This window comes from Sorex araneus, chromosome X (genome assembly GCF_027595985.1).
Source record: "Sorex araneus isolate mSorAra2 chromosome X, mSorAra2.pri, whole genome shotgun sequence".
Classification (NCBI taxonomy): Eukaryota; Metazoa; Chordata; class Mammalia; order Eulipotyphla; family Soricidae; genus Sorex; species Sorex araneus.
In genome coordinates this window covers 19470534-19482621 of record NC_073313.1, presented here as the reverse complement: position 1 = coordinate 19482621, position 12088 = coordinate 19470534, and the positions used below count along the sequence as shown (strand labels likewise).

Here is a 12088-nt window from a genome sequence, read left to right as displayed (position 1 = left end):
CTTTTGAACTTGAAAACCCTCAGCCAGTTTTGAGTAAACCGGTTGCTAACGGAGGTGAGAGAGCAACGTCCAATCAGCCTTCGAGTTCCTGAACCGTGAGGCCCGGGCCGTGTGCAGTGCAGACAGTGCCGGGAGTAGCCAATCAGCACTTTGAAAGAGTTCCCGCCTTTTGGATTATAAACCGGTCACCCCACTTTGAGTAAACCGGTTTACCGGAAAGTGGGAGAGCACCGTCCAATCAGCCTTCGAGTTCCACAAACCTGAGGCCTGGGCCGTGTGCAGTACTAACGGTTTTGGGAGAGTAGAGAGGAGACACTCTATCTCGCCCTATCAGGCGAAAGCACGTGAGAGCAATGTCCAATCAGCCTTCGAGTTCAGCACTTTGAAAGCACTTCCGCCTTTTGAATTAGAAAACCATCTTTGAATAAACCGGTTCCTACTGGAGGCGGGAAGAGCAACGTCCAATCAGCGTTTGAGTTCCTCGAACCGGGAGAGTAGAGAAAAGGCGCTCTATCCCACCCTGCTCAGGCGGAAGTGCGCAGTCTCACTTCCGGCGCCAGAGCTTTTTCTAGAACTCCCGCCCGTTAAACTGGCAGTTGAAGGCGCGGCGGCCGGAAGGTGCGGGTGGCCGCCTGAGAGCATGGAGAAGGCTGGCCAGGATAGCCACCCCATTGAAATTGGGGCTCTGGGCAGGGTTCTGGCCCGATGCCCGATACGAGGATTGCCATGCTCGCTGCTGCCGACCACAGCCGCCAAAGACACCTTGGTCACAACTTCGAAGCACGGTGGCCGGCGTCGCGCCCTGAGGGCACTGTATGTGTACAGCGGGAGGGTCCAGGACCGCGAGCTGGAAGACCCTGAAGGGGACAACCCCGAGGCCGGGGCGCGGGCTTGCCTGAGGAAGGCCTGCCTGGCCCACGGGGCCCGCCTTGGCTCAGTGCCCTTAGAGGAGCTGGAGCTCGGCGAGCCAAGCCTGCTCAACGCCTTCTACGCGGCAGGTAAGCCGGGTGGCCGCCCCGACGAGTTCCCACTTTCCTCCCCTCCCCCAGTTGCGGCTCCCCGACACCACTCAGGACCGAGGCCAGCAGGACCTTTTTTTCTTTTTTTAAACTGATGGGAAAGTAGAGACCGGGGCCCTCAGGCGTCGTCCTTCTACTGGCGCTCCCCTCTGTAGGGGCCTTCCAGAGGAGAATAAATCCCGCCGCCGCTGCTGGAGCCCCCTTTTCAGGAGTGGCCCCGCTTTTCCGTCCTCACCTGGGACTGGGCCGCTCCCGCATCCCAGCCCTGGCCACTCTTTCCAGCCACCTGAGGAACTTGGGAAATTTGCGTATCCCCGAGTACCTCAGGAAGACCTTGCTGAGGCGTTTTAATGACGTTCTGGGGATCCCGCCCGGCGGTCTCAAGGGGGCATGCGACGGTCGCGTGTGGGTCCGTGGGGGACCTCTACGGGTCGCGTGTGGGTCTGGGGGCGGCTTCTACGGGTCGCGTGTGGGTCCGCGGGGGCTTCTACGGGTCGCGTGTGGGTCTGGGGGCGGCTTCTACGGGTCGCGTGTGGGTGTGGGGGCGGCTTCTACGGGTCGCGTGTGGGTCTGGGGGCGGCTTCTACGGGTCGCGTGTAGGTCTGGGGGCGGCTTCTACGGGTCGCATGTGGGTCCGCGGGGGTTCTACGGGTCGCATGTAGGTCCGTGTGGGCCCGTTTGGGTCTCATGGCGACCAGTACGGGCTATTGTGAATTGGCGGTTGTGCCTCTGGGTTGCACGTGGGTTCGTAGGGGCCTCTGTGGGTCGTGTGGGGGCTAGTGGGGGCCGCTTTGAATTGGCGTTTAGGTTTCTGGTTCACGTGTGGGTCCGTGCGGGCCTCTACAGGTTGTGTGTGGGTCCGTGTGGACCCCCTGTGGATCGCGTTTGGGTCCGTGTGGGCCTCTACGGGTCGCGTATGGGTCTGTGGGGTCCTCTACGGGTCGCATGTGGGTCTGTGGGGGCCTCTACGGGTCGCGTGTGGGTCCGTGGGGGCCTCTATGGGTCGCGTGTGGGTCCGTGGGGGACCTCTACGGGTCGCGTGTGGGTCTGGGGGCGGCTTCTACGGGTCGCGTGTGGGTCTGGGAGGGGCTTCTACGGGTCGCGTGTGGGTCTGGGGGCAGCTTCTACGGGTCGCGTGTGGGTCTGGGGGTGGCTTCTACGGGTCGCGTGTGGGTCTGGGGGCGGCTTCTACGGGTCGCGTGTGGGTCCGCGGGGGCTTCTACGGGTCGCGTGTGGGTCTGGGGGTGGCTTCTACGGGTCGCGTGTGGGTCTGGGGGCGGCTTCTACGGGTCGCGTGTGGGTCCGCGGGGGCTTCTACGGGTCGCGTGTGGGTCTGGGGGCGGCTTCTACGGGTCGCGTGTGGGTCCGTGGGGGCCTCTACGGGTCGCGTGTGGGTCTGGGGGCGGCTTCTACGGGTCGTGTGTGGGTCCGTGGGGGCCTCTACGGGTCGCGTGTGGGTCTGGGGGCGGCTTCTACGGGTCGCGTGTGGGTCCGTGGGGGCCTCTACGGGTCGCGTGTGGGTCTGGGGGCGGCTTCTACGGGTCGCATGTAGGTCCTTGTGGGCCCGTTTGGGTCGCATGGCGACCAGTACGGGCTACTGTGAATTGGCGGTTGTGCCTCTGGGTTGCACGTGGGTTCGTAGGGGCCTCTGTGGGTCGTGTGGGGGCTAGTGGGGGCCGCTTTGAATTGGCGTTTGGGTTTCTGGTTCACGTGTGGGTCCATGTGGGCCTCTACAGGTTATGTGTGGGTCCGTGTGGGCCTCTACGGGTCGCGTGTGGGTTTGTGGGGTCCTCTACGGGTCGCGTGTGGGTACGTGGGGGCCTCTACGGGTCGCATGTAGGTCCGTGTGGGCCCGTTTGGGTCGCATGGCGACCAGTACGGGCTACTGTGAATTGGCATTTGTGCCTCTGGATTGCACGTGGGTTCGTAGGGGCCTCTGTGGGTCGTGTGGGGGCTAGTGGGGGCCGCTTTGAATTGGCGTTTGGGTTTCTGGTTCACGTGTGGGTCCGTGCGGGCCTCTACAGGTTGTGTGTGGGTCCGTGTGGACCCCTTGTGGATCGCGTTTGGGTCCGTGTGGGCCTCTACGGGTTGTGTGTAGTTCTGTGGGGTCCTCTACGGGTCGCATGTGGGTCTGTGGGGGCCTCTACGCGTCGCGTGTGGGCCTGTGGGGGCCTCTACGGGTCGCGTGTGGGTCCGGGGGGGGCCCTCTACAGGTCGCGTGTAGGTCCATGTGGGCCTGTGTGGGTCGCATGGCGACCAGTGTGGGCTATTGTGAGTTGGCGTTTGTGCCTCCGGGTTGCACGTGGGTTCATAGGGGCCTCTGTTGGTCGTGTGGGGGTGAGTGGGGGCCGCTTAAAATTGGCATTTGGGTTTCTGGTTCACGTGTGGGTCCGTGCAGGCCTCTACAGGTTGTGTGTGGGTCTGTGTGGACCCCCTGTGGATCACGTGTGGGTCCGTGCGGGCCTCTACAGGTCGTGTGTGGGTTTGTGGGGGCTTCTCGGGTTGTGTGTAGGTCCATGTGGGCTTCTGTGGGTCGCATGGCGACCAGTATGGGCTACTGTGAGTTGGCTTTTGTGTCTCTGGGTTGCATGGGAGTTCTTGGGGGCCTCTGTGCATCGTGTGGGGACGAGTGGGGGCTCCTTTGAATTGGCGTTTGGGTTTCTGGATCATGTGTGGATCCATGCGGGCTTCTGTGGGCTGTGTGGGTGCCTGTGTGGCTACTGTGAGTTGGTGTTTGGGCTTCTGGGTTACGTGTGGGTTTGTGTGGGCCCCTATGGGTCACGTGTGGATCTCTGCGGGCCTCTATGGGTCTCGTGTGGGTCTCTGCGGAACTCTGTGGGTCACGTGTGGATCCGTGCAGGCCCCTCTAGGTCCCGTGTGGATCCATGACGGCCTCTATGGATTGCATATGAGTCCATGGGGGGGTCTCTGTGAATCACGTGGGGGTCTGTTTGGGCCACTGTGAGTTGGCGTTTGTTCCTCTGGGTTGCACGAGGGTTTATAGGGTCCTCTGAGTCGTGTGGAGGCAAGTAGGGGTCACTTTGAATTGGCGTTTGGGTTTCTGGGTCATGTATAGGTCCATGGGGGCCCCTGTGGGTCCCCTCTCCTTCTGGATATGCATTGACCCACTTTAAATGTCCATTTCTCTGCTCAAGCAGAAGTGATAGTTGTGTGACTTAAGCTAACTTTTTGTGTGCACAGTGTGTATACTAGCTGCATCTTTTATTTTTTTGTAACCATTTTTTTGCACTCAGGACATTACACATGCAAAATGGAAGGAGTGAACTCTGCTCATAAACCAGCTCTTCACCCCTCAATATCTGTCTGTCTGTCATCCCGTTGTTCATCGATTTGTTTGAGCGGGCACCAGTAACTTCTCTCATTGAGAGACTTATTGTTACTGTTTTTGGCATATCCAATACACATGGGTAGCTTTCCAGGCTCTGCCGTGGGAAATTTTAATCAAATCATTCTTGAACTTGACCTAAAAAGTGCATTGTAGAAATACATATTTCTGTAGCTTCCTATTACTGAAGATTAAAGTGTATACTATGATCTTTATCACCTCCTTGTCTTTTTGTCCATTGTAGATATTGCTATTGCAGACATGAGTGATGTCTCCAGACATTCCTTGATTTTCTACTATCTTGGAGTCCGTGAAAGTTTCAACATGACTAATAATGTGATCCTTTACTACAACGCAGACATTGAAACAGCTGTTTTACTGGAGGTAAACTTACAGTCTCCTTATTATTGCTTTGTTTAGGAATGTAGTTCAGTGCATTTGCAATGGACATGCAGTACATGGGATTGTAGTCAAACCATAATGATATGCTTTTGTCAAAACATAAAGATTTGGAGTCAAACCATAACAAGTAACTTTTTCCCACTCCAGGTTCTAGCACATTTAGATGACTTCGTGACAACTGTGTTGATCATTTGTGCTCAAGATTTTTAGGCAACATGATCATTTCTAGGGAAGAACAGGCAAAAGTATTTCTGTTAATTTCTGTTGAAGCGAACATACCACTCACATTCCCTTAATTGCAGATTTTATCTATATATTGAAGAATAAATTCTTGATGATCGAAGAGATAATACAGGTATTAAGGTGCTTTCCTTGCATGTTGCTTACCTTGGTTCAATTGCTGGTACTGCATTTGGTCCTCTAAGCATAGCCAGGAGTCGTGCCATTCATCACTTCTGGGTGTGGCCCTCACCCCAAAAGACAACAAACAATAACTTAGAAATCACTTATCAAACTTGGATATTAATATGAAAACATTTCATAGTAAGGTAGTTATTCTTAAAAATATTTAAAACTAAGAAATGCAAAAAGATACTTATTAAGACATTTTCTGTAGGGGATGCCACACTTGTGCTCAGGGCTTACTCCTAGTTCTGTGCCCAGGGATACTTCTGTCAGTGTTCAGGAACCACATGTGGTACTGGATTCAAAATAAAGTCAGTCATCTGCGAAGCAAGTTCTTTATCTGCTATGCTATGTCTCCAGCTGAGAAACATGAAGTTTGAATGTATATTATTTTCAATTCAATACTTGTGTTTTTCACTGTGCTTCATTGAACTCCTGCCAAACGTCCCATGATCTAAGTAAGTTCTAATTATGAATATTGTGGAAAACCTTATGATAAAATGGTGATAGGTAGTTGCATCTGCTCCTGAAGAAGCAATCTGCACTTGTAATCAGAAAAAAGAAATTACAGAACATGTAAAGCATATTTTGCAAAGTAGCTGTTTAATAGCATTTTTTTCCTGTGTAGATTGGCTTTTAAGGCATGAATGGTATATATAATCAGGGGCTGTAGAGCCATCGTGATAAGTTAAATATAACTGTTGTCATTGAAATTGAAAATGCCTAGACAGCTATAATGAGGTGTCGTGAATTCTGCCAGCAATACCCCTTCTATAGAAAGGCTGACTGGAGGTATCCTACAGATTTTGGTGTATTGAAGAAATAATTTAAGAACAGATATTGATACTAGTGTTTCTATACTCTTGTTTGCCATCACTGATATTCACTCAGTTTGAAAATATGAGTTGCAGGCATTCAGAGCCCTATACTTGAATGGCAGAATATCTTTAGAAAGAAAGAATTGACATTTGTCAAATCTTTATAACCATATATGCCCCCAATATTATAAAGCTAGCCAGTAGTGGTCACTTTTACTTAGAATGTTAATTTTACAACGTTTAGACGTTCTTCCAGTATGAAATTCTTCGAAGGAGCAAGTTCCTAGTGAGTAGTAACTTTTGCTCTGAAGTGGGTGTTGGACAATAGAGACAGGGATGGGCACACAGCACTTGTTAATGAATATGGAAATGCAGTGGCAAAAATGCAGTGTTTCCAGCAATTCGGCTTCTTGGCATCACCCTCCCCCACCAGACAAAAACATGAATTCAAAAATATACATGCACGACTATGTTACAAAAGCCATGGTATGTAAACAACCTACATGTCCCACAAAACAGATGAATGGATAAAGAAGTTGTGTTAATCCTACTGCTGCTGCCATGTAAGCTCACTACCAGCCCTGTTTCAGAGTCTCATAAAAAATCTCAAAAGAGATCAACTAGCTACAAAAATTTCTTGGATACCAGTTCCAGCTGACACGTATGATATCAAGATGAGAGCAGGTCAAGTTTCTGCCCCACCAAAGCACCAGCAGCCACAGTCACACCCCAACAACTGCCACCATGCCTCTGCAGGACTTGAAACTCTAAACTGTACATCTACAAACTCTACAGTACTAACATCCCAGTAGCACTCCAGATTGGATGGGAATGTAAAGTAGAAGCCAACAAATCTCAATTAACAAAAAACATTAACACAGAAGGCTTAACTAGCAACAACACCTTAGTAAACCCTCAGACTTAATGAGCACCATTAAGTACCACTGGGTACTTAATGTACTCATCATGAAATATAAGAATTTTCACAAATTTTCTTTCACTGAAGTATTCTTTAATCATTCCATTAGCCATTTAATTGTAAAAAGCAATATAAAATAAATTATTGTGAGCCTGCTATGGGGCAGGGAAAATGTTAGGAAAATGAGACAATGTGGAGGGAAGGTGAGAGTGGTGGTGGGATTGGGGTTGGAGTATTGAATGCCTATAGCAAATCCTCATGAACAAGTTTGTAAACCACGGTGTTTAAACAAAATGGGGAGGAGTTGTATTGTAAATGTGTGTGTAATGGAATACTGTATAACAATAAGAAAAGGTGAAATCATGCAGTTTGTTGCTACTTGGATAGAACTATAATATATTTGAAGCAAAATAAGTTATGGGGAGAAGGAAAAATACCAGATGTCACTCATCTGTAGTATATATAGAGATACAAGAAAAGGAATGGAAGATATTAAGTGGTTGCTATGCCTTGGCCCTGGATTTACAGAACTGAGAATGTCAGGTTAGGTGAGGAGTAAATGGGAGGTATGATGAAATGGTCAAGGGTCTTGGACACTCTGGTGGTGGAGAGATGAGGTACATCAAAACCATAAGCATTAACACTGAACATGTGACTAAATTATAATAATTAGATTTTTTAAAAAAGGAGATTGCCAGGGTTGATGGTTGTAAGAGAACTTTGAGACATTGATGAAGGGAATTGACACTGGTAGTAGGTATGAAGTTGGAACATATATTCCTGAGCTTTATTTTAACATTATTGTAAACCATTCCAGAAAATTAATGAAGTCAAAAATTATTTACTAAAAATAAAATGTGAGTTTTAAAAATAGGTGCATTTATTTTTTCTTTTTCTTTTTAGGATTTTGTAACTTGGAAAAACAAAGTAAGTACTACACTTTCAGAATTTTTAAACTTATAGAAGAAAATGTGTAAAATGCTTGCATGAAAATTCCAGAGAGCAAAGCTTATGGGTTGTATTTTTTTATTTTATTTTATTTTATTTTGCTTTTTGGGTCACACCTGGCGATGCACAGGGGTTACTCGTGGCAGTGCTTAGGGGACCATATGGGATGCTGGGAATTGAAGCCGGGTCGGCTGCATGCAAGGCAAACGCCCTACCCGCTGCTGTGATATCACTCCAGCCCCAAAACAGATTTTATTTGGAGGGTTTTTGAAGGTGTGGAGGGGGAGAGAATGAATGGGGGGGGGAGAGGGAGAGAGAGTAATGCGTTCAAGAGAGAACACAGGCTTCTCCAAGGGCAGAGAGAGCCCCTACACACATCCCAGCATTAGACAGGAAAGCATGAAAGTACACATCTCAAGAGGGGAGATGTGGGCGACACGTGTGCTCAGGCACCACATGTGCTCGACTACGGGGGCGCAAGTAGCACACAGGCTCGGGCAGCATATGCGCGTATGGGTTGTATTTCTGAAGGACAGCTGTAGTTACTTTTTCCTAAGTTTTCCTAACTGAAGTTGAGTCTTCAAAATCGTTTCTGTTGTTAAGGTCTAGAGTGTATCACTATGTTTTCTTCTATGTATTTTATGATTTAGGTTCTAAAATATAAATCATTCATTTCAGTTCATTATAATGCTAAACTGTAGTCTAGTTTAAATTTTTTTTGCACTGGCTATGCAGTTCTCTCAGTACCATTTGTGAAGTGTTTTTCCTTTCTCTGTTATATAGACTTGGTTACTCTGTCATAGCTTAATTTCCCATTAAGATGTGGGTTTATTTCTGGTCTTTGCACCCTATTTTATTGATCTATATACTTGCTTTCCCTAGTACTGTGCTTTAAAAATTATATAATATAATATTGTGTGAAGACATGATGCCTCCAATTTTCTTTTCTCAGTATTTCTCTGGCTATTTTGGGTCTTAAGTAGTCCCTGTAGAAATTTAAGAATTGTTCAATTTCCTTGGGGAAAATGCTTTCAGTATTTTGTGTGGATTGATTAAATTTGAACCTTGTTTTAGATTGTCATTTAAAAATGTTTAATCATCCAATCTTTAAACACAGGATATCTTACTATTTCTTTGCTGTCTTCTATTTCCTATAATAATAACTTAAAATTTTCAGTCTTCCACCTCCTTTGTTAGAGTCACTCCCAGATAGATGTTTTACATTTTTTTGGTTTTGGGGCCATGCCTGGCACTGCTGGTTACTCCTGGTCCCGCACTAGGAATCATTCATGGTGGGCTCTGGGGACCATATGGGATGCCAGGGATCAAACCTGCTGTACTCTCTCTCTCCAGACCCAGTGTTTTTACCTTCTTACCTGGGTTTTGTTTTTCTTCTCAATTGCTGTGCTCAGGAGATGCAAAACAAAACCTTTTCTCTGTACTTAAGTAACTCAGCAGTAACTAACTCACACTTAGTGGGACCAATTTCAAAACCAGAATATAAATACTATGCTTACCAACTTAGTAAGACTTTGGTGGCCATGATACTCATTTTCTTTAAATTGAAATATAGTTCATATACCATAAAATTTGCCACTTATCTGTATGATGACTTGGGCATTTTGTGCATCATAGTCCAATATAAGGATATTTTAGAATTAAGCTGGATTACAGTAACAAAAATCCTGTGAAGGAAGGGGAAGGCTATGAGATCTGTCTGACTCTGGTGTCATCTCGGGGCCACTTGGTTAGCCTGGCTAGAATTTGCTTTCCTCATATATAAAATGAAGATATTAGCTGATTTCAGGGTCTGTACCAGCTCTGAAATAATATGATTACTTTATGAGAGCCATTCAGTTTGAAGAAAACAGATGAACACTTAGAATAGTACAGTTGGCACTACATAGCATGTTTTCATCAAGGATATCTTCATTTACCTTTAAAGATCCTATTACCTGATTTTACAATTTAAATTGTTGTCCAGAGTTTGAGTATTTGATTATCTTCTGACCAGGTAAATATAAAAAAGTAGCAAGTAGAATGTTATTCGCATTGACTTTTAAAAAATATAATTGTGGGGGCTGGAGTGATAGCACAGCGGGTAGGGCGTTTGCCTTGCACACGGCCGACCCGGGTTCGATCCCCGGCATCCCATATGGTCCGCCTAGCACTGCCAGGAGCAATTCCTGAGTGCAAAGCCAGGAGTAACCCCTGAGCATCGCTGGGTGTGACCCAAAAAAGCAATATATATATATATATATATATATATATATATATATAAATAATTGTGTTTTCCTTGATGTAAATGTACACTGATTATTTTTCATTCTTCTTTAAGTGACTTTGAGAAATCTGTTAGGCTTAGATCTTGTCATATTGTCATTAGTTTTTTTTGAACAGTATACTTTTTGAACTTAATGAATTGACTGTCAAATGTGAACATAGTAAATACACTTTTAGAAATTATGGTTCATGTTTGCTCATTTACTGCTTAAATTTCTTTGAGAACAAACTTCTGTGCTACTTTCACTTCAGTTTTCACTAGGAATTTTGCAAACCTTTTGTGTTCAAGCTTCAAGTTCCAAAGTACCACACTCTGATAACAATCAAGACATGGTTTTACTACTAAGAAATCACTGTTTTGGGTAGTATTGAACAATCTTCCATTTTGTCTTACATGGTCTCTCATTTTCACTACATGATTTTCTGAATAATTAAATTTTTGTATCATTATTTTATAGATATTTCCTAGGGCCAGAATGATAATACAGCAGATAGGGTACTCGCCTTGCACATGACCAACTAGGTTTGATCCCCAGCACCACTTATGGTCACCAGAGCCTGTTAAGTGTGCGAGACCTAAGCAGTTAGGCATAAGCCCCTGGGCACAGAAAATTAAAAAATATTTTCTATACTTTCTAACTGTTGGAAGTTTCATTATGGAATCTGTTTGGATAAATTCTTCTGCAGTTTATCTTCTCTGAAGCTTGCAGTTTATAAAGTTTTTGCTGTTATTGACCAACTTTGCTGTATGCTGCCAGCATAAGTAAAAGGTACTCAACTAAGCAAGCCATAATCATTTCCACCCTGGCCTTCTTAAGCCCTGAAAATTTTTGTCCTAGGTAACCATAGAGGATCCAACTGAGGGGTGGTCTTAATTGTCCTTGTTCTTGATAAAACCCAGTGAACAATTAGGTTGACATCTTGATGCACTCTGTTTACCTAGATTGCCGGTAAAATACCAACACCTGTTGGTTGACAGCAATTGTATTGCTATTCATGGGTTCTTCATATGTGATGCTCACTGAAGAACCTCTAATATTTTGGGGTTTCAGAATATTCCAGGAGTTCATAGAACGCCCTCTTAGATTTATAGGTTATAGTGCCACTTTGTTAGTGTGATGGAGATTATGGAACCTTTGATAGAATATCTTTTAAGATGTGTCAGTGATGGAGGGATTGCTTGGGATGGGAGATGGGTTGAAAGTAGACAAAGGACCAAACATGGTGGCCTCTCAGTACCTGTATTGCAAACCATAATGCCCAAAAGTAGAAAGAGAGTTAAAAGGAAAGTGTCTGCCATAGAGACAGGGGTGGGGTCGGGTGGGGTGGGGGTGTCGGGAGGGATACTGGGGACATTGGTGGTGGAAAATGTACACTTGTGGAGGGTACATTTGATCTTGTATGACTGAAACTCAATTGTGAAAGCTTTGTAGCTGTATCTCACAGTGATTTAATGTTTTAAAATGCTTAAATTCAAGAGACAGATGACACTGAAATATAGTTAACAAACATTTTTTAATATTTTGTGTTATAGTTTATATGCTTCATTAATTTATTAAGATTAATAGTAAGTCTGAACACTATCAATTTTTGGAACAGTGATATTATAAAAGTGTTTTGGGGGATTTCTGTAGGAACTGTAATGGGATATGAAAATTTTGTGAGTTCTTTTGGTGAAAAAGTTCCAGGTCTCATTCAAAGTACTGTCACATTTCAATTAAAAGTGAATTATGTCAGAGATGCAATTTTTTATTAATCAAGACTCCTAAGAATTAATGGATCCCTGGCTCAGAACTCATGGTCTAGTATAGAACTATCAAATATAACTCATACTTATTGACTGCACATTATGTACCATGGTCATATGTTAGCCTCCGTAACCTAATATCATTGATCGTACTGTTGTCCTCATTTTGAAGATGAGAAAACTTATGTTCAGGTAAGTACT

At 45.8% G+C, this 12088-nt stretch overlaps 1 protein-coding gene across 1 annotated transcript in view; it reads left to right on the top strand.

Moving 5' to 3' along the window:
* The first annotated feature begins 640 nt into the window (after positions 1-640).
* MAP3K15 (mitogen-activated protein kinase kinase kinase 15) overlaps positions 641-12088 on the top strand; it is a 64343-nt gene continuing 52895 nt past the window's right edge. Inside the window, exons 1-3 of the mRNA XM_055120139.1 lie at positions 641-998; positions 4610-4749; positions 7813-7836. Of these exons, the coding sequence (XP_054976114.1) occupies positions 641-998; positions 4610-4749; positions 7813-7836 (522 nt within the window). The remainder of the gene's footprint in view (positions 999-4609; positions 4750-7812; positions 7837-12088) is intronic.